Source organism: Euleptes europaea, chromosome 4 (genome assembly GCF_029931775.1).
Source record: "Euleptes europaea isolate rEulEur1 chromosome 4, rEulEur1.hap1, whole genome shotgun sequence".
In the NCBI taxonomy this organism is placed as follows: Eukaryota; Metazoa; Chordata; class Lepidosauria; order Squamata; family Sphaerodactylidae; genus Euleptes; species Euleptes europaea.
In genome coordinates, this window is record NC_079315.1 from 51,498,693 (window position 1) to 51,523,248 (window position 24,556).

The following is a 24,556-nucleotide window of genomic DNA, read 5'->3' on the forward strand; positions in this document are numbered from 1 at the left end:
TTGACAGATCGCACCCAAAGAGTGCTTGTTAATGGTTCCTCATCCACTTGGAAAGGAGTGACTAGTGGAGTGCCTCAGGGATCTGTCCTGGGCGCTGTGTTGTTCAATATCTTTATAAATGATTTGGATGAAGGAAAAGAGGGGATGCTTATTAAATTTGCAGATGATACCAACAGATTAATGTAAAGTTCTGCATATAGGTAGGAAAAAATCAAATGCATAAATATAGGTTGGGGGAGACTTGTCTTAGCAGTAGTGTGTGCAAAAAGGATCTTGGGGTCTTAGTAGACCAATAATTCTCTGCTTTATCCTCAGAACAACTCTGTGTGGTAGGTTAGGCTAAGAGTCTGTGCTGGCACAAGGTCACTCAGCAAGCAGAGTGGGGATTCAAACAGGTCTTCCAGACCCTAGTCTTACAGACTTCAGGACCAACTAAAGATAGAGAAGGGAGATCCTTGGTGATAGTGGTGCAAATACTTGTGTGTTTAAGAAAAAGTAACTAGGGCATGAATCAGAGATACAAGGGAATAAAGTTCCAAGAACTTAAGTGGCAGAATGGCCAGCACCACCTCAGACTGCAGGTAGTAGACTGTAGCATTGAATGTCTTCTGCTTTGGGGCTTCAAGGAAGTGCCGGGGCTTCTCCTGACCTTCCAACCTCTAGTCTAAATTGATGCAGTCTGTTCTACAACTAGAGCATTCTGTCCCTTCATTCTACATGTGTAAATCAGGTTTAAGTGACTTTTTTAATTACTTCAGATGTTATTTTCTCATAGCTACCGTAGATTAAGAAACATAATCCCATTATCAACCTCCTGAAGAACATTAATTCATAGATCATCATAACGCAGAAAGGGGATTAAGAGCAAAAATTATTAAATTATAAAAATGAATTTGCATTTAATATCCTGATAGTGGTCCTACAGTAGCTGAACCATTTTAAGGTCCAGATTGAAGAGAGGGCTCATCAGCTCTAATGGGAACAGGGGAGGCTGCTGAAGTTAGTAGCTAACAGAACAGTTGTTGTCCCACTGTTTCCTTTCCCACGCCAAGCATTTTTCAAGTTCATAAATTATTGGACACATGGCCAAGCTAACGCAGTATTGTCTACTATGAATAACAGTTCTCCAGCAGTCATGCAGAACTCTTTCCAATCCTTAACTGAAGATGCCAGGGGTTGACCTGGACCCCTCTGCTTATAAAACATCATATACTCTGCCATTGAGCTACTGACTGTCCCAAATGGGCAGATGGAAAAGATGCAGCAGCAAGTAGGGCTGAAGCAGTGTCGGTTCCTAAGGAGGAGTACAGGAGACACATTTAAAACTGAAATGTCTTGATCAGTGGTTCAAGGGGAAATTTAAAGATAAAACTGCTGATTGCCAATAAGGGAGAGGCATTATTACCAGAGGATGCTGGGGTTGGTAGTGGTAGTGAGAGGTATGACAGCTCTACATAGCTGTTGAATGAACTGCAGCATCTGACACAGGTGATGTTATTTTGAATAAAAAGTTCAGGATGCTTTATATTGCTGAATAAATAAAACAAAGTATTTAATGGTTTGAGTATGCAGCTTTAAATTTTATACAGAGTACCATGACAATTTCTAAAAGGTTCGTATTGGTCTTGGCTTCAAATGATCGAGACTGGAAACTTGCCCTTTTTGTCTAGACACCAAGTAAGGATGACATAGATGAATACATGATTTGTCCTGTTTATAATATACATAACATGAATCCTGGAAATCAAAGTGTGGCAAGAACATTTTAGTTCATGAATATTTACCCTGCTGTTAAATTGCTGTAAGGTTGAGAAGGAAAAAACTGGATATTTATATATTAAAAAATTACCAACTAAAATATGCCCTCTAGTACTTTGAATAAAAAAACTCAAATGGGGAATGGGCAAGCAGGAACCAAGAAAAATGATTCCTGTTGGATTCAGATTGTAATATAAGAGTTCACTTGCTTTATCCTGTAATGCCAAACATGAAAACTAATTTAAAATTTTAGTTCCAAACATGTAGGTTAAAATTAACATTTGCAATTTTTTTAAGTAAACCTGTCTTCTGAAGTTAGCAACCTTGATATTCACACTAAAATCTGATGTTTAAAACAAATATACTACATCTGTTGTCAAGCACAGCCTAACAGTGCTTTCATTTTGAGGTCATTCTACACAGTAACACATTTAAGAAGCTCAAAACTATGCTTCCACCTCATAGGTGACATAAAAAAAGTAACAAAGGAGTTCTATTCTAAAACAGTGGACCCTGCCACACCCAATGTTTCCTAGTGCTCTCAGCCTAAAGCTGCTATCCTAAGCATGGTTAAGATAATTCACTACGTTAAGAATTACTACTGAGTACATTGTTTATAACAAGAATTGGAGCATATCTGCACCAGTGTAACCCAAATATGTACTGAGTTTCCATTATTCTAATGGCAATATCCTTGCTTCTGGGATTTAATTTCCATTAAGTCCTTTTAATTTCACTACTAAAAAGCCAATAGGAAAAAGTTCAAAGCATATATTGTTGTCTGCTGTTTGTTTTGAGCCAAAACAAAATTCATTAAAGAGTTTTACTTACTGAACAACAAACTGCATTTAAAGTTAAGAGAATAGCAGCCAAAAATACAAAAAACTGTAAGTATAACTTAACCCTATTATGCTAATGCAGGAGCACTCGTAATCATTGATGCCCTACAACCATATATTTGGTGTCATCAGCAAATGCCACTCATCCCTTAGATGTCGGTGAGTCCTTAGTATAACTTTAGTATTACGTAAGTATTTTGCATATTGTCATGAACTTCATCCTATTAGGAGAAATCTGAATTGTATTATCAACACTAGTCAGCATACTCAGTATGGAGGAAACCTAAAGCATTGTTTGCCTTGACAGAACTGAAGCAAAGGGTTAAATTGTCTGTGGTTAATTAAAAGAAAAAAACACTGAAGCTTGTATGTATTTGAGAAAACCCACCCTGTCAGACATCAATGGCATTATGCATAACCGCAAAAAGATTCATACCTTTAATATTACACAGGTTTTTTTCTTTTAAAAAAGGTCAAGTCAAAATCTAGATACTAAATCTAGATACCAGTCTCCAACAAGCAGGTCACAATGGCAGTAGCCAGAATTGGCAATAACTGTACAGAATACCTGATTTAACCAAAGCAGTATAATCCATCTTCTTAGAATCTGCATCATAATGCAGGAGAATTCATTAGAGTTGCTAACATTACTCTAACATAAACGTAGGAGTGGTTAAATTGTTTTTTAAAAAAACCAAAACCTGCTGGCTCAAAAACAACTATTTCAATCCTGACAGCCAGAGTGGAATAGTGGTTAAGAGTGGCAGACTCTAATCTGGAGAACTGGGTTCAATTCCCCACTCCTCCACATGAAGACGGCTGGGTATCCTTGGGCCAGTCACAGTTCTCTCAAAACTCTCAGCCCAAGCAGAGGCAGGCAATGGCAAATCACCTCTGAACATATCTTGCCTTGAAAACCCTATGAGGTCACCATAAGTCAGCTGTGACTTGAAGGCAAAATCACACACATTTCAATCCTACACAGATTTAGGTGGGAAAAGCAAGAATGAATGGCAACCTAGAGGAACATCTGCACCTTGCTGCTCTGTAGAGTGAAGAATGATGTTGCTCCCATCTTCCAGGGCAAGAGGATGGATGGCTTTGGAGACCAGTCAGCAGCACCTGGGCATGGTGAACTCAGGACAAAGACGAGAAAAAGACCTGAACCCTTGGCCCTCTCTGCAGAGGTCAGTGACCTTTGAGGATGTGGCTGTGTATTTCACAGAGGTGCAGGGTGCTCTGCTGGACTCAGCTCAAATGGCTCTGTATGTGGAGGTCATGATGGAGAATTTGGGAATGTGACCTCCTTGAGATTTTTGGTCCCCAAGCCTCAGCTCCTCTCGCACCTAGAGCAAGAGGAAGATCCCTGGGTGTCTGATTCTCAAGGTCGGGATGAGGCAAAACTGCAAAGCCCACACAGATGACGGTATGTAAAACATTTGTGTTTGGAAACATCTTAGTCATAAATCTGGGCTTTCTAAACATTGAGAGCCCATACAGGAGAGGAAACCCTATGAATGCTGTGAGTGTGGGAAATGCCTTACTTCAAAATTAGGTCTTGCGAGGCATCAATGTACACACAGGAGAGAAGCCATGCCTGGAGTGAGGGAAACACTTTGCTTCCAAATCAGCCACTAGAGAACACACAGGAGAGAAAAGCCTTATAACTGCTTGGAGTGTAGATCATGTTTTGCTTACAGGAGAGAAACCCTACAAATGTTTGGTGTGGAAAATGGTTTGCTGACCCTTCAAAGTTTGCAAAACACTAAAAAATTCACACAGGAGAAACTGCATGGATGTTTGGACTATGAGAAATATTCTGCATGCCATTCAGACTTTATGCAACATTGTAGTGCCCACAGGGGAGAAATCCTACAGATATCTGGAGTAAGGGAAATTTATTTCAAACTCAGGCCTTATCAAACATTGGAGAATCTACACAGGTGAGAGATCCTATGAATGCTTGAATTGTGGGATGAGTTTTTACTCCAAGCTGCATCTTTATAGTCAGAGTCCACACAGGAGAGATGCTATAAATGCTTGGACTATGGGAAATGTCTTGGTTTCAAATCAAGCCTTGTCATACATCAGAGACTCCATATAGGAGATACACGATGAATGCTTGGTATATGGAGACATGTTTTGCTCAGTGCTCCTACACACATTTAAGTGTACTTTAACCCACTGATTTCATTGTTGGGAGTATGGCCAAGAACGTGAAGTGATCAAAAAGCATTAGTGTTATAGTTGTAATTTAGATAGGCTTTAGTTCCAATAATTACTGCTACATGTCAAACTATGTACCAAATATTCAAGCACTGTTGTTCAGTCTCAGTCCCAAAAAGTCCCAAATTAATTAATTTCATGAATTAATGTTGTAAAGTCATACATATGTCACTGTTACAAAATAATTATATATTCACAAGTTTCTGACAAATAGGTGGCTGAGTTTGCATGACAATGCTTTCCACATATGTAAAATTCCTAAGAAAAACAAAAGCCATCAGAATATCATCCAAAATTTTAGATTTTTTTGTCTTATATCCAATGTGAGACAAAAAAGTTGCACCTCCCATATCAAATTAAATATTCTTTCAGAAAAATATGAAAGGGGATGGTTGTGTGTATATTACAGAAAATTCTGAATGTAAATTATGGCATACTAAAATTGTCATCCTCGTCAGAATGAAAACAAAAAAAGCATATGAATATCTGCACTCTGTGCTCATTACCTGAATACAACTATCAAGAAGTACACTGGAGATCAAAGGGCATATTAAGAAAAGAAAAAAAGACAACAGCAACATTCCATGAGGAATGAGAAGGCACCACTGATATAGGGTTGTGTACAGTCATCACCAAGAGGGCAACTTGTGCTAACAAAAAAAAAAAAGCCAGCATTTCCCTGGATGACATGTTTCATATACTGCTTTCTGGTTTCCTAACAACGAACATCACACATTCATAATAATATTTCATCATGGACAGCTCATTCACAGTATAAGTTGTCATAACAGATTCATTCTCCACCTGAAAATAAAAATGCAACATTTTATTAATTTTAGCAAAAATGTCTCTTCTGTCCTACCACATCACTTGCAATATTTGTCTGGTATCACCAGTAACCTGCATTGTTTAAACTCTGTATTCACCTCTGACAAATAACAGAAAAACTATCTTTAAGCTAGCATGCACCCTGATTTGTCTTGATGACCAGAAATATCATCCAAAACATTTGGCTAATCAGAAACAAATGTTATTAGGGTAGCATCACAAGAGTACAAGGATAAACAGTATTGACAGTATATAACACTTAATAGGACAGACAGAATTCAAACTTACAGTGTTTTATCCTATTTTTAAAGAGCAAACCTAAACAGAATTACACCTTTCTACATTGAATCCAGTGGGTTTAGAAGGATGTAACTCGGTTTAGGATTGCACTGTTAGTGTACTAAGTATATAAATCCTTACCTCTATGTGGAATCCATATTGTATTATAACATTTTTTATGTCCTCGTAACTCAGCTCAATAGATAATTCATTTGCTAAGTTTTCAAAATGGTAAAGAAGAGGACCTAAGGGCACAAGTTCAAGAGAGGGTCAGTAACTTTTATTCAACCAATCTCAGACACTAACATTTCTAAATTGTATATGCCTTTTAAGTACCATAGGTCAAGGACACATCTTAACACTATATTGCAAAACCAGCTTTTAGTTGCTTTAAAATTTTTGCCACCAGCTCAATGATATTTTGATTTTTAAATTAGATCTAGGGTCAATTTCTACAAAATGGATTTAAAAAACAGTATCACTATTTAAAATTCACTTGTTGGAAGCCACATCTCACAGAGACATGGCCAGAAGCCAAAAAATTAAGACCTGACTTCAGTGAGCCTTAAGGTGCTTTTCAGTTTATTCTCACTCCCCACCACCCAAACATACCCACTTTGGAATGGCAAATTGCTTTTGAAACTGAGTTTCAAATGAAATTAGTTTCAAAGGTAATGATGTAGCATGGGAGATCAGCTCTCCTAAGTATCACAAACCCCTTGCATACTAAACACCACATTGGATCCTGCCCATTATTTGTCTATAATAATTTGTCTATATTATGTTGATAAAACCACAACATAAAATTGAATCGCCATACATCAAAAACAGAAGAAATAAAATAGTAAGTGTTACTAGATTATCAGAAATCACTTCTGGAACAAATACTAGCACAAAAAAGCAGCTGTTGGCTGGTATAAATGTCAGCATTAAGTAGACAGAGCAAAGTTTCCAGGGGATAGAATTCTGTAACTTCCCTGCTAGGAATGTGCTGCCCAGCATAGCCATACACAGAATCTCAGAAAGTAGGAGAGGTTCATGGTAGTGGGGTGTCCTTGATTATTCCTGGACTCAGATTTAGTCCTGGGCCCAGACTGCAATGGGAAACTAATCAAGATAATGTAAAACTAGCAGCATATGTTCCATGCAGCCCAACTCACAAAGCATCCCACTGAACAGGCCAGCAACAAAGAACCTTACACCCTCTCCCATTTTCTACCTTGGCTGTTACATTATCTCTAATAATTCAGCTAGAACCAGGCTGTGTTTTGCAGCCACTTCCATTTTTACCAGTCAGGGATAGTAAGCATAAACTACACAATTAGACTAAGGCTGAATAAAGCTTTGAATGCATTCCTTGCAGAGAGCTTTATACAGATCCTTACTAGGACTTGTTTGATCAGCACCCTTTGATACCAATACCAAGAATGAGCTCTTTTTCAAGCGGCTTGAACAGATCTCAGCTAAGTTAATATTGATGGCAAGGACAGGAAAGCAGGGCAGAAACAGTATGTACCTGTGTGAATACAAAAAAGAAAGTACCTATCTACAACAAAGAATAACAGCCTTCATCTTGACGTGGCACTCCAGCCAATTCAGAACTGGTGAGGAGGTCTTCAGTCTCCCTCACCCACTGTTATCTATCTTATATATTTTATCTCAACCTTCCTTCAAGGATCTCAGGGTAGTGCACATGATTCTCCTTCTCATTTCACATCCACCCTGTAAGGAGGTTAGCTGAGAAGGAGTAACTAGCCCAAGGTCAACAAGCTTTACAGCATAGCATCGATTTGATCCTTGGTCTCTAAGATCCTAGTCTGACACTATTACTCTACACTGGCTTTCTATAATAGAAAGAGACTTACCAAAGTTATTCTATGTTCACCAAGAGAAAATACCCTGAAAATATTCATTTATTTACAATTATTAAAAGACAACAGCGAATGTCACCTATATAAACCAATTTGTACATGCCGTAAAAGTTTGTATTCATGCAGCAGGTCTTCAGATCAAGCTTCAGATTCTCCCGCTACTCTTAACTTTGAAGGAGGAAAACATATTCTCTTCTGCTAGACAAGGTCACCCTAAGGTACAGTAAATTACCTAAATTGATCCAAATTCCTCCCGGCTTGAGTATTTTCCATATTGTATCAATGTAATCTATAACATTATGTGCCGTGTCTATGAAGAAGCAGGTTGCTATGCAGTCCCATATGTCTGTACAGTGAGATAAAAAAGAAAGATATCTAGGTGTCAACCCTTATGCTGCAAGTGTACTACAAATATATACAAATAATGCTTATTAATACAAAAGCAGAGGTAAATTCCTATCATTCCCCAGAGGTTATTTGCTGGTTTTGGCCTCCCTCAGATTAACCCTCTGATTGTTGCTACTAAAATAGAAGCAAATTACATGACCTTAAAACATTACCTCTTTAACCCTTACAAGTATGTGTTTGGCCTATAAAGCAGGCAGAGGCCTCTACATATGGTAAGGTGCCCAAACTTGATCACAGATAACATGTAAAATGTTGCATAAGAGTCTAAAAGAGTGGCAATGACAAGTGCAGAATGCATAACGTCAACACTGATTCTAGATGGAGATCATGCAGGACAGAGTGACTGATGGATAGGCACAGATTATGTGCAAATAATCCACTGCTTATTCCATTTGTCATGTTCCTTACTGGTCAAGCTGATGTTATAACTAATCCTCAGTCGCAATCTCACCATTTCATTTTTCCAAATTTAGATAGCCACAGGGGTACTTTGGAAATAGATAAATGGACATTAAAAGACTATTTTTTCTCCAAAATATATGCAGTCATTTCACTAATCAGAACTAGTTATAACTTCACATTTCTAATATAGAAGCATCAGTGAAAGGTCTCTCAATGAGAGCCCTCTTCAGTAACTAAACTGTTAATTAGTTAATTCTAGAAAATAACTATGATACTTAAAACACATCTGTGCTAATATCTTCCACGTCTCTGAATACTGCATCCACACTTGAGTAATATTGTGCTACAGCAGTAATTCACAAATGGATTTCCCTGTGAACGACTGCTTTAGCATAGCGATAGCACAATATCCAATCATGTGTGAGTTCAGCATAAATCAGCACTGGTTTTGAATTAGACAAACCAAACATTCTAGACCATTTCCTTATGTTTAATTTTTAAAAAAATACTAAAAGACAATATCAAAGTCTAATTATCAAGTGAAATTTCAGAAGAAAATCATGACAAAGGCTAAAAGTTTTGTTTAATAGTATAAACAAATAAAACTCTTTAAAAAAATCACATAATCTGAAGATTTGTTTCATACAGCATCCTAGTTACTGCAGGTGGCATGCAAGTACAAAGTGGGTTCACAAACGTTATCCTTAAAGTTTCTCTCTCTCTTCTTTCTACTTACTACTCTCACAGTAGATTTCTTGAAAATCTCCTGCTGTCATAGAAAAATTTGCTCCAGAAGGAAGACTGTGAGGATCAACATCAGGAAAATAAATGGGTTGTATTTGATCAGCTGATCTCTTGTTATTGCTAAACTGATGAATCCAGGGATATAGTTTATATGAATTTGTTTCACAGCATCTGTAATATATGATTAAAAACAGGTTCACCTTATTGTTTCAAAGACAATCTTGAAAACATTACAATATTGCAATGACTGGACTGGAATATTTAATATTTTTGAGCTTGGATTCTCACCAGTATAGATATAACAAGCTCAAAATTAATTCCAGATGGGTTAGTCTGTAGCAGCAAAATAAAACAGGAGCCCAGTGTCACCTTAAAGACTAATAACATTTACTACAGCATGAACTTTCATGAGATCACTTCATCAGAAGCATTGGAGTATAAATCCATTGGCCTGATACTTCTGTATTTACAACAAACAGAAGGGGGGAATCTGTTTTAAAGACAGGCTGGTTTGAAACAAGATCTAATTACAATATTAACAGGTCACTCAGAGTTGAGGAGGGTAATTCCCAACTACTGACAGACAGGCAAGGTAAGATTAACAAAGCCTAGCAGAAGATAAGTAGAGACAATGGGAAATTACAGAAGGATATGCGAGATAATAGCACCTTTTGTGCATGAAGAATCCTGGCTCCCTTTTAAGACCTTGAGAGTAAATAGTCTTTAAGGAATACTAATTCAGCAATTTCACTCTGGATGCACCCTCTGAAGTTTCCTTGTTTGAGAACATATAACAAACAGTTATAAAGAAGTAATTAGGAAGAAAAAAGCCTTCCCTAACTAACTTAAAAATACACTCAAATCAAAGATTCTTAATAAAAAGGCTAAATGATACTTGTAGTATTCAACAAGGCTGCTTTGGCTTTTATCGTTTTATATATATTGCAACATAAGACTTCATACAGTGCTTTCAAGCATTCAAAGCCCGTAAACATTATCTTCTTGTAGCCCCTACTAAAGTATACTGCATATTACAGATGGGGACTGAGACAGCATGGCTTGCCTAGCACCATCTAAGGAGTTCATGGCATAGGAAAAATTCAAACCAGTGACCTGCTGATTCATAGTTCAGCTTCTTAGCGTTTAGCTTACTGCACCTTTTGCAACAGAAGCAAAAGTGTCATAGAATGTGACAACAATAGCATTTACTAGTAGCTATTTGCTTATTTTAGGAAAACAGATCTTAATTCTTAGTCCTAAGTTATTTTTTGTTTCTTTTGCTCTTATATCTGTTTATGCTTGGTAATGGCTAAGAAATTAGACCTCCCATACTAGCAAGACAGGAGGCCTTTGTAGTATAAAATATAGAGGAAAAACTCCCAACTAAACAATTATTTAACTTTTATTTTAAATATAGTCGACAGATAACTATGCAGCATTCTATTCCCTCGGTCTTTATTTTAAAAAGGATTAATGACTTGAAGGAAAACAGTAAAGCAATAATCAAATTATAACTTACATATGAAATGCTAATTACTGATAATACTCACCTCACATGCACAAAAAATGTACATACATCTAAGAAATTCAGTCTTTAGGAGACATTTTCCCAAAAACTTAAAACGCAGGGACAAATCTTGATGGAAGTCAAAAAGTGCAGCTTTCTGAAGTTCTTCATGTAGAAAATCAATAATGCAGCAAGAAACTAAAAATACAGGGCCATCACCAAGAACACTGGCCCTGTGAGTAGTTCCCTCTCCTCTCCCATTAAACATAGTAGTGAAATATGTGATGCAACGTTATGTTGTGTCTTCCCCACCTTTTCCCCCTTCAGCAGAGGCAAGGAAATGCACAATGCAATTACATCATGTAACACATTTCACAAAGGTGGAAGAGGAACTAGACACAGAGCTACAGCGCATTCCTGAGGTCTAAGGGCGAAAGTCCTTAGGAGGCCAGGAAGGCGCCAGCGTTAGTGGCCCAAACGCCGGCGGGAAGGCCCTGACACTGGTTGCGGGGCACTGCCACGGCAGCACCACCCCAGGACACCGACGGGGCCTTCCGGCTGTCAAAGGCCATGCCGGCATCCCTGGAGGCATTCCTGGGGGGTTCTGGCACCGGGCTGGGGGAGGAGTAACCTTTAGGTGGACTCCAAAGCCTTTTCGGGCTGGGAATGCCCCTTTTTATTTTTGCTGAGATACGCCACCTTTTAGGTGGCATATCTCCTGTGCAACCCTATAAATTGTTGTTATTGAAAAATGGTATGCCACTGTGACACTAACAGTACATTCCTGAGAGGAATGCCTGCGCCGGTCTTTGGAGGCAACGTGGCTGCCGGCGCAGGCATTCCTCTCAGGAATGCAGTTAGTGTCACAGTGGCATACCATTTTTCAATAACAAGACATAGATTGCAATCTGGAAATATGTACAGATACTTCCATTCATCAAGCAGGACTTCCACTCTTTCCCTCTATTAAAAGAAACTCTAAGCAACACAACCTCTTTTTAATATAACAAGGGAACTTTCAAAATCAATTTGAGATGCAGTGCATAGTGGGAGAGCAAACTCTTGTTTGAGGGGCAAATGAGAATCAGCTTGCCAGGCACACTGAAGCCCATGTGTAAAATTAAAGGTGCTTAATTGTCATCATGGGACCAAAAAATTTACTACAAATGTGCACACGTTCTTTACTTGACATTGAAACTGATGGATCAATAGCAAATACTTTTGAAATATTTTTCTGAAGCAGCTAGAAAAAAATCTGAATAATATTACCCAAGGGTCAAATCATAACATATTATAGTACTGCAATGTTGAGTCTTCCGGAGTTTCACATTAATAAGCTATGAAATATTATCTAATAATTGAATAACAAAATATGTTAAAAGAGCATATGGTACTAATTCATAATCCAGTGGATTTAAAGGCTTTATACAAGCCAACTTGAAAATTTAGTTAAAGTCAGATACATTTTGCTAGTCTTCAAGGTGCTGGTAGGCACCTGCTTTATTTTGATCACCAACCTTAAACAACTTACAAGGCAATCCTAAGGACAGTTACAACAACCTTCTTAGGATATGAAAGGTATGCAATTCTGTTTAGGACTGCACTGTTACTGCATCAACAAAATAGTCCACAGGACGGTGATATCTCTTGGTTTGCTTTATAAGATATAAAATTATACTGGCACCACGGACATTTCTGCTGCCACACTCTATCTGGCTGCAAGGGGGCAATTCACATCCAAATGAACGGCAAAGCTTTCAGTAGTTTTTGGACAATAGGGCAACAGCCAGCTGATAAACTTCAAGTTTTACAACATAGATTTTGGTTGCTTGCAGGCGAGGAGCTCTAACATACAACTCACCTGTCTGCTTTTGTGTAAATAAAATGGGAGAAGGGAATATTTGACATTAATCGCTCTTTTAAAATGTTTTTATTTACTTCATTTATACCTACTTTTTTCCCCTAACAGGGACCCATAAATGGCTTGCAACATTCTCTCCTTCTCCATTGTATTCTCACAGCAGGCTAGGCTGAGAATGTTGGACTGGCCCAAAGTCACCCAGAGAGCTTCCATGGCAGAGCACGGATCTGAACCTGGCTCTCCCAGATCCTAGGCCAGCACTCTCACCACTACATAACAATGATCTGATTACATGTATTGTGATCAAAACATTATGTATATTAATTAGAGCTAACCTTAATTTTTCAACATAGGCTACTGATCTATCTATATGCACATACAGATATATGAATACAGAGCTATATGTACGACCACCAGTAACTAAAAGTAAGATTAAGTACCTGTTGAGAACAAAGTTAGAAGAAAAGAGCATAAAGAGGCTCCATTCATTTCCTTGGCAAGTATAACCGAGCATAGCTATCTCCCAGGCCAATCTACCTAGCCCAGCACCAGGTACAAGAACATTAACTTTGGAGAGGTCCCTGAAACACAACAAAAATAATTATTAAGCATTTATTATGTATCCCTGACAAAATAAATAGCCCCGGTTCAGTGTGTAAACAGCCTCGGCTCAGTGTGTTCAATCTCTTTTATCTGAATCCTTGGCACTTTCTCCTAAACTTAGTCAGCCAAATATTCCAACAACTGGGAGCATAGACATACTCATCTTCAGGGTCCCCCCCCCCCATATACTGTAGAAACAGTTCATTGCATTATGAAACTATACCTAAAACTGAGTTTGTGCTTCCTATATGATTGCATACGGTGGAACCTTGTTCCATTTCACGGATGGTCAAAAAACATTTCAATATGTGAGGCTGTGCACACACAAAAAAAAGCTATAATGCTTATAAACTAATAGAATTACCACTGGAACACAGAAAGGTTAGAACATGTGTCAACGAAATAGCCAATATAAAGGGGAAGAAGTGCAATAACACTTGGATCTATTATATTTGCCATGTCCTTAAGCAGGGTGGATTTGATTTAAATCAAATCGATTTCAATCACGATTTCAATCACTAGTTAGTAAAACTTGAAATCATGGTTTTCAACACTCTTTTTCAGTCTGCTGCCAATATAGGTTTTCTCCTCCAGGGAGAGAATAATATGATAAACCTCAGGCTATATACACAAAGATCTCAAGACTTGTGGAGTATTCTGCTCTAAAGGTTTCATTTTTACTGCTTGTCCCTCCCTTCTCACACTTAGCTCCTTGTGCAAATCTATTCCAATCCAAACAATCTTTTCATTTAACTTCTTGCAGCTTAGCACTTAAGGGGCTAGGGGTTGATTCTGTATACACAGATTTGCAAAGAAACAATGGGATTAAGGTCTTCTCAACTTTCTATGTTTAAAACATTTTTGCCGTGATGAAGACGCATGTTATCACTGCAGACAGAAACTCAGTTTTGAGAACTGAAAAAACCAAGCATCTGTGATAATATCTTCTAGACTGATAAATTGTCCAAAATAATCTTATAGAAACCTCTAGAAGAGCATGACATTGTGAATACATTAATAGAATACATTTACCCCCAAAAAATGTAAACATCGCATCATTATACAGCCTCATGTGACTTAATTAAAAACGAATACTTATTTCATGAAGAATAACTTGGATTATAATGTATCTTAAATAGAAAACTATCTTTAGATTTTTTCTCAAAAAGCATTTTACTGATTTTCTCATTTTAAAAAATCATTAATTTTTATCCACCCTGCTCAAAACTACTGGCATTAAATGACAAAATGTGCATATTGTTTGGCAACAAATAATTCACTCGATTTCATGTTCAACAAAGGTTGTTCAAATGCTAATCATTTTCTACTTGTTATGTATGGGATTTTTGCATGGTTACTTTGTCTTACAATTCTCCTGGAGTTCTCCATGATGTTCTCCTCCTTGGGGACTCAGCTTGCTTCCGTCCTGCAACTTCCCTGGGTTTATCAATCCCTGTTTTATCCCACAATTAAGTTTTCTTCAGAACTTATCTCGGTTACTGGAAGGTGCATAGTCAAGTCGCGGGTTGATTTTCCCATGCCCCGGTTTGCCCGTTCTCCAACTCCTCCTCCAGCCAGCCTTCAGCCATTCCTGGGAAGCCATACTGGAGACAGGCGTCTCTTTTTTCTGCTTGTCCGATGGCATACCGATATAGTGTTAAATCAAAATCGCAGAGAGAGGCAGTGGAGGCTAGGATCGTTTGCTCGCTCATCCCTTCCTCAGTAATTTATCACCCAAATGCGGGGGGGGGGGGGGGGGCAGCAAGCGCCCGATCCTAGTCTGTGATTTTGATTAATATTTTAGATGATTTATCAATATATTGATATGCAGGAAAAAAAGGTGGAGGATGCCCAGAGAAGGAGGCGTCTTCTCTAGTCAGTTTCAGGAAATATTGACTCAGGGACGAATGGAGAACTCCCCCCCCCCACTGTGTCTTCTCCCATCTGTTTCAACAGTGTTGTGTTCACAGAATCACGCACAAGCGGAGAACCTCCCTCCCCCCTTTTCCTTTTCTGAGTAGTGCTGTGTTTTCAAGGTGTGGGGACTCAGACACTTATGGATTTTGGCTGGTGATTCTACAGTACTGCATTTTGAGAAATGGGTTGTGAAATGGTCACTTGTGGGGGAGGGGGAAAGGGGGCAGGGCGATGTTATTATCACAGTAAGCAGTACAGCTAATTACAAAGCGTTTTCAAGGGATTCTGCTTGTGATTATGCAATGCTCCTGAGAAGCCCAGGACTTTCCTCATAACAAACTATACCATGCATAATATATTTTTGGAGGTCATACAAATAGCCCTAGACTGAACTGATGCAGTCACTGCCAAAGGGAATATTTAAAATCTATAACACAGAGCAAAATGGCTATCAAATAGTAGATGACTATTTACTATTTTATATTTTTATTCTTCCCTTGCTCCATAGAGCACAAATTGGTGTACATGGTTTTATCAACCGCCCAACCACCCAAAGAGATAGCTCAGAGAGAATGACTAGCCAAATGTCATTCTATGTTACCTGATTAGCCGCCTTTAAACTACACCTTGAACTGTGCTTTAGCACTGAGGGGTTCCTAGCTTCTCTGAAGCATGAGCCTTTTAAATCCTCATGGCAAAAAATCTTAGATAAAAAAACTGTCGTTGTTGGGCTTCACACAAGATATGTTATTAGATCTAGGGAAAACTGAAGCTTTTACCAAAATTAAAAAGCGCATTAAAGAGCTCGATTATAACAGCACTCGTGCTCGTCGCGTCTGTTCATCCCAGTTCTTCGGAATACCCCCTCCACGTGGTCTGCCTGCCTATACATATTATCTGACAACTCCTCGTCTCTGTAGAGCTTTTTGCTTGGCTAGATTGAATACTAACCCTTCTATGGTAATGCAGGGCAGAATTCTGAATATACCATACTCAGACAGGATCTGCCCTTGCTCTTCTGGCTCTATTGACTCATTAGCCCATGCCCTTTTGGAATGCCGCTTTTATGAGGAACTTCGATCGCACTATATTTCCCCCCTTTTAATATACAAATCCAATGCCTCTGTGACTGACATAATGCCATTTTTACTAAGCAATAGGGACCCCAAGGCTACACTGTCAGTGGCAAGATTTGTTTCAGTCCTTATATCCCTCCAACACTAGATATATGCTGCTCAAGATCAATTGATCAAGGAGCTTCTAAGGGGTAAAAGGAAAGGTTACCTGATTAGCAGGATTTTGAACAGGAATTTCTCCAGGCATAGTTCAACACTCTAACGGCTATGCCACCCTAAAAAATGAGCCAAGATCAAATTCGGCCTTACACCTAGGTCCCCAACAAGGTTCAAGGAACTGTCTTCCGAGGTTATTTTCATGACATATGGAGATGTTCTGATTATTAATAAGTTTTTCAGTGTTCTGAAACTTATTCAGATGCAGTAGTTTCTAATGCATTTGATTAGCTCCCCCACCAAGAATTGCCCTTTTTATTTCTACAGAGGGAAACACATGTTCCTTTGCATTCCACACAAGAAACAGCTCTCTGAGGACATCCACACATACATCTCAGGCTAAGGAAGATTATTCCAAAGTGGGCAGCCCAATCCTGAAGTCTGGGAAGCCGGAAAGCCTCTAAGGAGGCGGCGCAGTTGTGCTGCTCCCAGCTACCGCAGAAGAAAAAAAAAGGCTTTTGGAAAAATAAAAATAGAGAAAAAGGGGGGAATCCCCCATTGCCTCCAACAGGGCTACGCCACCAAAAAAAGGTGGTGCAGCACTGATGCAGCGCGAAGGGGCGTTCCCGGGTTAAAGGGGTGAGGAAGCTGCCTAACAGCAGCTCCTCACACAGGAACGCCCCCTCCCCGCCAGCAGCAGGGGCCGGCAGCACCCAGAAGCCAGCGTGTTTACACCTGTGCCAACATAGGGGCCACCTTATTCCATGATAAGGTGGCACCTACGCCGGCGTGGGATCACACCGGCTCCTAAGGCGCTTTGGCCCCTCCCTTCAGGATTGGGCTCAAAGCTACCAAAATCCAGCTACATCAAACTAGCAAAGGCTAGAATAATGCTTTATTTCTTTCATTAACCTCTCCTTTAACTAACAGGCAAATTATTATACCTGAAATTTCAGGAAACCTGAAAATCTGATGAATGTAAGTTTCTAATGCTCACAGAACTATTTGAAAGTTAATGCTAAAGTGCTGTTCAGTAGTTCAGCAGAGAACACTTTCATGCTTCAACATACTGTGCAAAATATTTAGAAGAAATTGCAATAGTAATCCTTACAATTCATTACTTACATTTAATTGAAAGTGTTTTTAGCTAAAATCATATATATACATGATGTATATATGTAAGAGAAATCAAATGTAATAGAAATCAATGTAATAGAAATCAAAAAGCAAAAAGAGACAAAGAAGTTGCTTCTCTTCAGGTTTCTGGGTGTAACTACAAATACTGTACTGAAAAGCAAAGTGTGAAGTCTGACAAAATATTTTGGGTTGTGCAAAGCACATTAAAGTCTTAAAAATAAATGTTAAAAAAGCCCAAGAACTAAGATGAGACAGCTTGACTTTTGTAACCTCAAGGACACAAACTTATTTCTTGAACACTTTCCAAAAATATTTTTTTTAAAAAATGTACTTGATTAGGCTAAATAAATGCCCAGCCTTAGAAACCTTTTTTTGGCAGCACTAAGCTAAACTCGTATTATAATCAAAGAACAAAGAGTTCCATAGGTTTAGAATGAGAATATACAACACTTATGAAACCCAAAATTCTTTTCAATTGCCATTAAAAAATGTTTCTAGCACCATCAGAATCCATTGGCCAGTCAAAGGTCAAAATATGTGTAATATTCCAGTATTATGGTTTTTAGTGGCCTCTTTGTGATTTTCTAAAAACAGCCTCAAACCGATTTCTACTTTCAATCTAGTTTATTTAGCAATCCAGTTCCTCTTGTATACAAATTATTTTAAAAAGAACACAGTGTAACCTGGTAAGAGAGCATTTCAGTAAACCTAAAATGTAACCTTCCAGATGCACATGGAGAATAGCTAGCTTGAAAAGTTATTTTCAGAAGGTAGGCTTTCAGCACTTATTCTTAATTGTAAACATTCCTATACAACTTTCAGCCACCAATATAAGGCAATTTCTTTTCACTAAGCTGGGGAGAGGAGAATGATTAAAAAACCTTTTTATTTAAATGCATAAAAACTTACCGTAGGCTTTTCTATAATTGAAGACATTCTTGAATGCCTTGAATCTAACAAGGGAAGGGTATTTGTGTTATATTTTGTATGAGTTTTTGAGCTTTTATCTTCTTGAAAAACTCTCTCAGTTGGCTAGATAATGCAGTAGCAATGACTGCAAGCTAAGTTAAAGTGGGAAAACTGAAGAAATCTGGTTATTTCAGACTATGGTCACAACTGGAATTCTGTCAAGAGAGTCAAGTAACACATTAGAAGAGGCACTCTAAAGTCAAGGACTCACATGCACCGCTTTTATATAAGGAAGCTCAGAAAACAAATCACTGGCTATTTATAATCAGTGAAATCAGGCCTCACATTAATGGATTACAAAATGAGCACTTTGTAAATTACAGCATCTTGTGCATTCTTCTCAGATTACAGCTGACATCATTTGGCTTCTCCTCAAAGGTGTGGCTTGCTCTCTTGCAAGATTCATTGGGAACCATTTGCTCTATATTTTCCAGTGATGCACCTGCTTTCTGCTTGTGGCATTCTGCCTCAGGACAGAGGGCTGGACAAGACAGCTTTTTAGTCCAATTTTGATTTTATGAGAACGCTAGCAGTTAAGATATAGCCAAATCAGAGTTTCACATCTCAACTTACTCCTCTTAAGATAAAATACAAAGCAATTAGTATACGTGAAATTGATACTTGCTACTAATCCAAGGTTTTATCTTGTAAAAACTAAGCAGAGTGGTCTCCATGCAACCACAATTTTGCATTGAACTATTGGACCAATGAATTTAAATTCTGAACAAGATCATATTAGAAAGATATGCCAAAATCAAAGGCACCTTGTCATTATATAGTTAACACTTGAATTTTTGCATATTATTCCTAATGGCACTTCAAAGCTTTATTTGTCTAAAAGTCTGTTAGAAACACGAACTTTATTGAGCATATCTTCTGTAAAATAAACAGAAAATTAGTTACCAGCTGTCTTTTGGGAAGTTCTTTACAATTTCATTAATGATTGGCTGATAGCAGGAATCTCTCTCAGACTTCCCAGTTTCACTCCAGTCTCTTACAAACTGTTTCAGAGTAGACTTTAATTTATCCATGTCAAAGGTTGAGGCTGGTGAAATTTTTTCATTTCCCTGATAAAAATACAAAGAAAAGTTAACTACATTATCAATGTAGAAACTAAGCAAATGAAGTAACTGCAATACTACGAAATAGCAATAATATTGGGGAGTTAGTTGATAAATAATTTGCTTCTCACCTCTAGAATCAGAACTCAGGTCAGTAATTGAAACCTACTTGAAATCAGCTGGATGCCCTCTGATTAACTTTCAACACAAGGCTCCACATGACAAAACAAGAAGTAGACCATTCATTAATCAAAATAGGAAAGCACCAAATGAAAGTTCAGGCCATTCACCAGATATGAGTAACTCCTTCAGGCAGGGTTGCTTTTCTGAACTGGAAAATAACTTCTCTCCTTCCAGGGCTGTTTTCGCAGTTTTCATTTGCAACTGGATTTTCCTATTTCACACAGGAAAATCTAGTTGCAAGCAACTACTATAGTGCACTGCCAGTGTACTATCCAATGATGAGCAGAACCAGGCCAAGATGTCAACATGCTACAAACAATGAATACTTAGAGCACAATCCTAGCAGGGGCAGGAGCACCTACCCCGGGCCCAGCACAGCCACACTGCCTCCTGTTCAGCACAGCAAGCCGAAAATGTCTCTTCCAAGAAATCCCCATGGAACTCTCCCTAGAGTTACTCTCCACGGAGTAACTCGGCACCTGCAAAAAGGGGCGTTCCCGGGCCGAAAGAACTTTGGGAGCTAATGTAAGCTCCGCCCCTGGGAATGCCCCCTTAGATGCCAGTGCGAGTTGGGAAATGGTGTTGGCGAGGTTGGTCCCGGCGCCCAAGGTGCAGTGTCACACAGCTCTCTAGAGCCAGCATAAGTGCCCCCGCGCCGGCATGGTGCCACTTTATATAGCGCAAGTAGCACTAATACCAGCACAGAGGTCATGCCGGCTCTAAACCCCTCTTAACCCCCTTCCCATTAGGATTGAACTGCCCATGTAGTCCAACGCTCTTACTCAAAAACACTAATATAGTCTGCAAATGTCTAGCCTACACACTGACTTGTGAGAACATAATTATTAACCTTTGACATGAGCACTATGTGGACTCTTCAAATAAGTTACTATATAAATCAAGAAGTAGTGGGGATATCTTTTTTAAATATTCATGAGTAAATAAAGAGGCACAAATAGTTACTTTCAAACAAAAATTTCTTACATCATCACCATATTCTTTGTTTTCAAACATATGTGTACAATCATTCACAATTGTCTGCAAGATCTCTTGATTGTGGTCAATACATTTGCGAATTTTTTCAAGGTGAACAAGGAACTGAGGAAGCAATTTCTGTTGACTGACTGGAAGGGATCTGAAATGTTTTTCTGTACGGTTCACTCTTTCATGCATATTCGTTCTGGAAACAAGGACAAAAAGACAACAGATAATATGAATATCAGAAACTAGCATAAACTAGGGGGGAAATGAAGTTCTCCGCTATCGTTCCTGTATATTCATACAGGATTCTAATTTGGGTCGTTTTTTAATTATACATTTACAAGATTAGTAATAGAAGAGACATTACATCCCTCTGTGGAACCATACATATCCTAGAACAAGAAATTATGGTCAAGATCTAGCCAAAATTAGCCAGTAAAAAGCCCATCTGATTTCTCAGTGAGGCTTAAAATAGTCAACTCTCTTTCTAGGAGAACATCAGGCCCCAAGAACAATTTATTTTGAGTAGATCATATCTGTTTCAGCAGAAGGCTTAAGCAATGAGCTTTACATATGATCTCTCAACAGGAATCACAGGCATAGTTATGGGCCTTGAGACAACATGTATGTACACCTTTCTGCAAACACATAGCAGAATAAGGCTTTAGAATCCTGAAGACACACTCTACCACATTAGGCTGTGGGTGAGTGAGTCCCATTTCTGAATGCTCCATAAGACTTAATATAAGGGAGGGAATCTTATAACCTTCTCCACTCACTGCTAATTCTGGAAAGGCTGAGGCTCAAGATTTTTGCATACAGGACAACCCAGGTTCAATCCCTGGTACCTCCAACCAACATATCTTAGAACCCCTTCCCCATAGTCTCAAGTGACACAAACCATTCTACCACTATTTAAATCTACAAGACCATATTTAACGTTACTTGACTTTGACAGGTTGTCTTTACATGTGTTGGTAAAAAGTGATGGCTATGCTCGCTATCGCACAAGACTAAATATATTTAATTGTTCATCTTTCTCCCCAATGGGAACCCAAAACAGCTTATATTGTTCTTCTTTCCTCCATTTTATCCCCACAACAACCCTTTGAGGTAGGTTAGGCTGAGAGAACTGACCCAGCGAGCTTCCATGGCCACCCAGCAAGCTTCCACGACACGTGGGGATTTGAACTGGGTCTTCCAAATACTAGTCTGACACTCTTAACCACTACACCACATTATCATACCAAGACAAACTGTTACCGCTGAAAGTTTTGACATACTTTTGAATGAAAAGACATGACCCTGCAGAGTGCACAAGTACAACATATGCAACAAACAGAGCCAGCATGGTGTAGTGGTTGAAAGCGGCAGACTCTAATCTGGAGAACCAGGTTTGTTTCCCCACTCCTACACATGAAGCCTGCTGGGTCACCTTGGGCTAGTCACAGTTCTCTCAGAACTCTCTCAGCACCACCTTCCTCACAAGGTATCTGTTGTGTAGAGGAGAAGAAAAGGCAATTGCAAGCTGCTTTGAGACTTCTTCAAGGTAGAGAAAAGTGGAGTATAAAAACCAACTCTTCTAATAAAAGAACGGCTTGTACCTTATAGAAAATGGCATGTATATGCAAAATGCATGTGTGCACCCATTTTCTTGATGTTTGAAGTAGCCTTCAATCTTCCCATGAGATGCTAGCATGCAAGATTCAAACTTGCCAGCTCCTGATTCAACTTCAAAAATTTAGAGCAAACCAGGATTTGTCAAATTGCAAAGAAACAAAAACTACCATATGCAACTTCATTTTTTGCTCAAAGCAAACATCTAAAGGCACCTTATTGCTGCCTTTTACAAGCTTTTGAGGACCAGTGAAGAGCTACTTTCTTCACTATCAATTCTACTACCCAGCATTTTATTAATCCCTTGTCAGAGAAGACAAAATTTAAAGTTCCTGAAGGACTGGTGTTGATGTGAAAAAGAGCTGCCATAATGGTGTGGGAAATACATGGTTGCATCACCAGGCAATGTCAAGCCAGAGTGATGTAGTTGTCAAACTATCAGATCAGGACCTGGGAGGCCCAAGTTCAAATCCCTGCTCTGTCATAAAGCTTGTGGGGTGACCTTGAGCCAGTCTCTCTCTCCAGCCTGACCTGCCTGTAATAAAATGGAAAGATAATGGTTTTTAACAACCTCAAACTCATCTGGAGGAGTCAGCATACAAAGCTTGTAAAATAAAAAACAACAACTCCCGAGTTCCTTGACAAGACTGACAGAAACATACTGAATAATTGGAATTTGATCAGAATTTAAGAACCAACTAGCCTACAATCTCACTTACAACTAGCCTACAATCTCACTTACTTACTCTTCACACCATCAAGAAAAGTACCAGGATATTCAAGCTGTACCTTTTTTTTTTTTTTTGCTGTAAAGTCACAGCCAGCTTATGGCGACCCTGTAGGGTTTCGAAGGGAAAAGACTAACAGAGGTGGTTTACCATTGCCCCCCTCAGCACAGTGACCCAGGACTTCCTTGGAGGTCACCCATCCAAATTCTAATCAGGGCCAACCCTGCCTAGTTTCTGAAATCTGACAAGATCTGGCTAACCTGGGCTATCCAGGCCAGGCCATACCTACCATACCTACTTTACAAACGTATTTTCAGCTCCATGCCACCTTAGCTGTCATGGTTTCTCAGCAATGAGTCCTGAGAATTGCGGCTGGGTGGGACTGCTACGATTTCCAGCACAGAACCCCCCCCCCCGCGTCCCCGCTTTATTTCCTCAGGAAGATGAATGGCTATTTAACCCTGGGACAACGTCATGGCCCAGGCCACCAAGCCGAGTCCCTGCATCGCCACTGCTATGGGATCGACGGCTATAACGTAACTTGGGGTCGCGGTTACCCATAGTAACGGAAGGCGTTGACGATTCTCCGGAAGTGCTCCCTCTCCAGCCTCTCCTCTTCCCCCGCTGTTCCTGCGGCCGCCGCGGGTTGTCGCCGCTGTGGCTGCGGTTCCCGCCTGCGCCGCTCGCCGCAAAACGTCATTTCCCGGTCCCACGCGGGCTGCTCCGGCGGCTCCTCCTCTTCCCCCCCTTCTGGGCTCGGCCGGCTGCCTCTGCGCATCGCCTTCACCGGCGGCTGCAACTGCAGCTGCTCTTGCGGAGACAAGACACACGCGGCGGCAACCGACATCCCGCTTCCGTCCCCTCCACGCTTGACGGTTGAATCGCCGCGCGCGGGCGCTTCCGGCCTCACAAAGGAACGAACGCGGCCAGAGGACCAACCACCTTTCCTCGAGCGCCAAGGCACCGCCCCCGCCGGAGTTGTCAGCACGCAAGCGCCAGGAGCAAGGGAAGGCTGCGCAGGCGCAGCGGGGACTTCCACTTGGCTGCTTTCCCCGCCCCAACCATAGAGACGTAACGTCTACACTGGCTGTTCCGTTGGCTGAATCCTGAACCGAAGGGCGAAAACTGACCCTTTGTGCGGAAATGGAGACTTTGCCATAGAGCTGCACAATCCTTAGGCCACTCCAGATCGAGAGATTATATAATTTTGCCACTGGAATCTGTGGGTTCCTTTTGAATGAGCAGGAATTAATTAAGTATTAAAATGATCAATGGAAAGGGGCTCTTAAGGGACCATATACATTTTGTAGACTACAAATGGCAGATGATAATGCTTTGGCATAATACCCCATAACACATTAATTCCAGAGGCATTGTGTGTGTGTGTGTGTGTGTGTGTGTGTGT

At 39.7% G+C, this 24,556-nt stretch overlaps 1 protein-coding gene across 1 annotated transcript; it reads right to left on the bottom strand.

The window, feature by feature from the left end:
- Window positions 1-5,488: 5,488 nt before the first annotated feature.
- On the bottom strand, window positions 5,489-23,998 carry CARNMT1 (carnosine N-methyltransferase 1). Its single transcript, XM_056848598.1, has 8 exons — window positions 23,709-23,998; window positions 20,810-21,005; window positions 19,485-19,648; window positions 13,164-13,304; window positions 9,348-9,526; window positions 8,034-8,147; window positions 6,072-6,175; window positions 5,489-5,627 (listed from the first exon to the last, which is right to left on the bottom strand). The coding sequence occupies exons 1-8, from the start codon at window positions 23,996-23,998 to the stop codon at window positions 5,517-5,519; spliced, it is 1,299 nt and encodes a 432-aa protein (XP_056704576.1). The 3' UTR covers window positions 5,489-5,516.
- Between the last annotated feature and the right edge of the window lie 558 nt (window positions 23,999-24,556).

What these genes read in the sequence shown, in the direction of transcription:
- CARNMT1 (XM_056848598.1), bottom strand. Translation starts at nt 23,998, where the DNA reads ATGTCGGTTGCCGCCGCGTGTGTCTTGTCTCCGCAAGAGCAGCTGCAG. An exon ending in AACGCCTTCCGTTACTATGG is followed by an intron (nt 21,006 to 23,708) that starts GTAACCGCGACC and finishes CCTTGTTTCCAG; the next exon opens with AACGAATATGCATGAAAGAG. An exon ending in AGAAATCTACTGTGAGAGTA is followed by an intron (nt 8,148 to 9,347) that starts GTAAGTAGAAAG and finishes CTCACTGTACAG; the next exon opens with ACATATGGGACTGCATAGCA.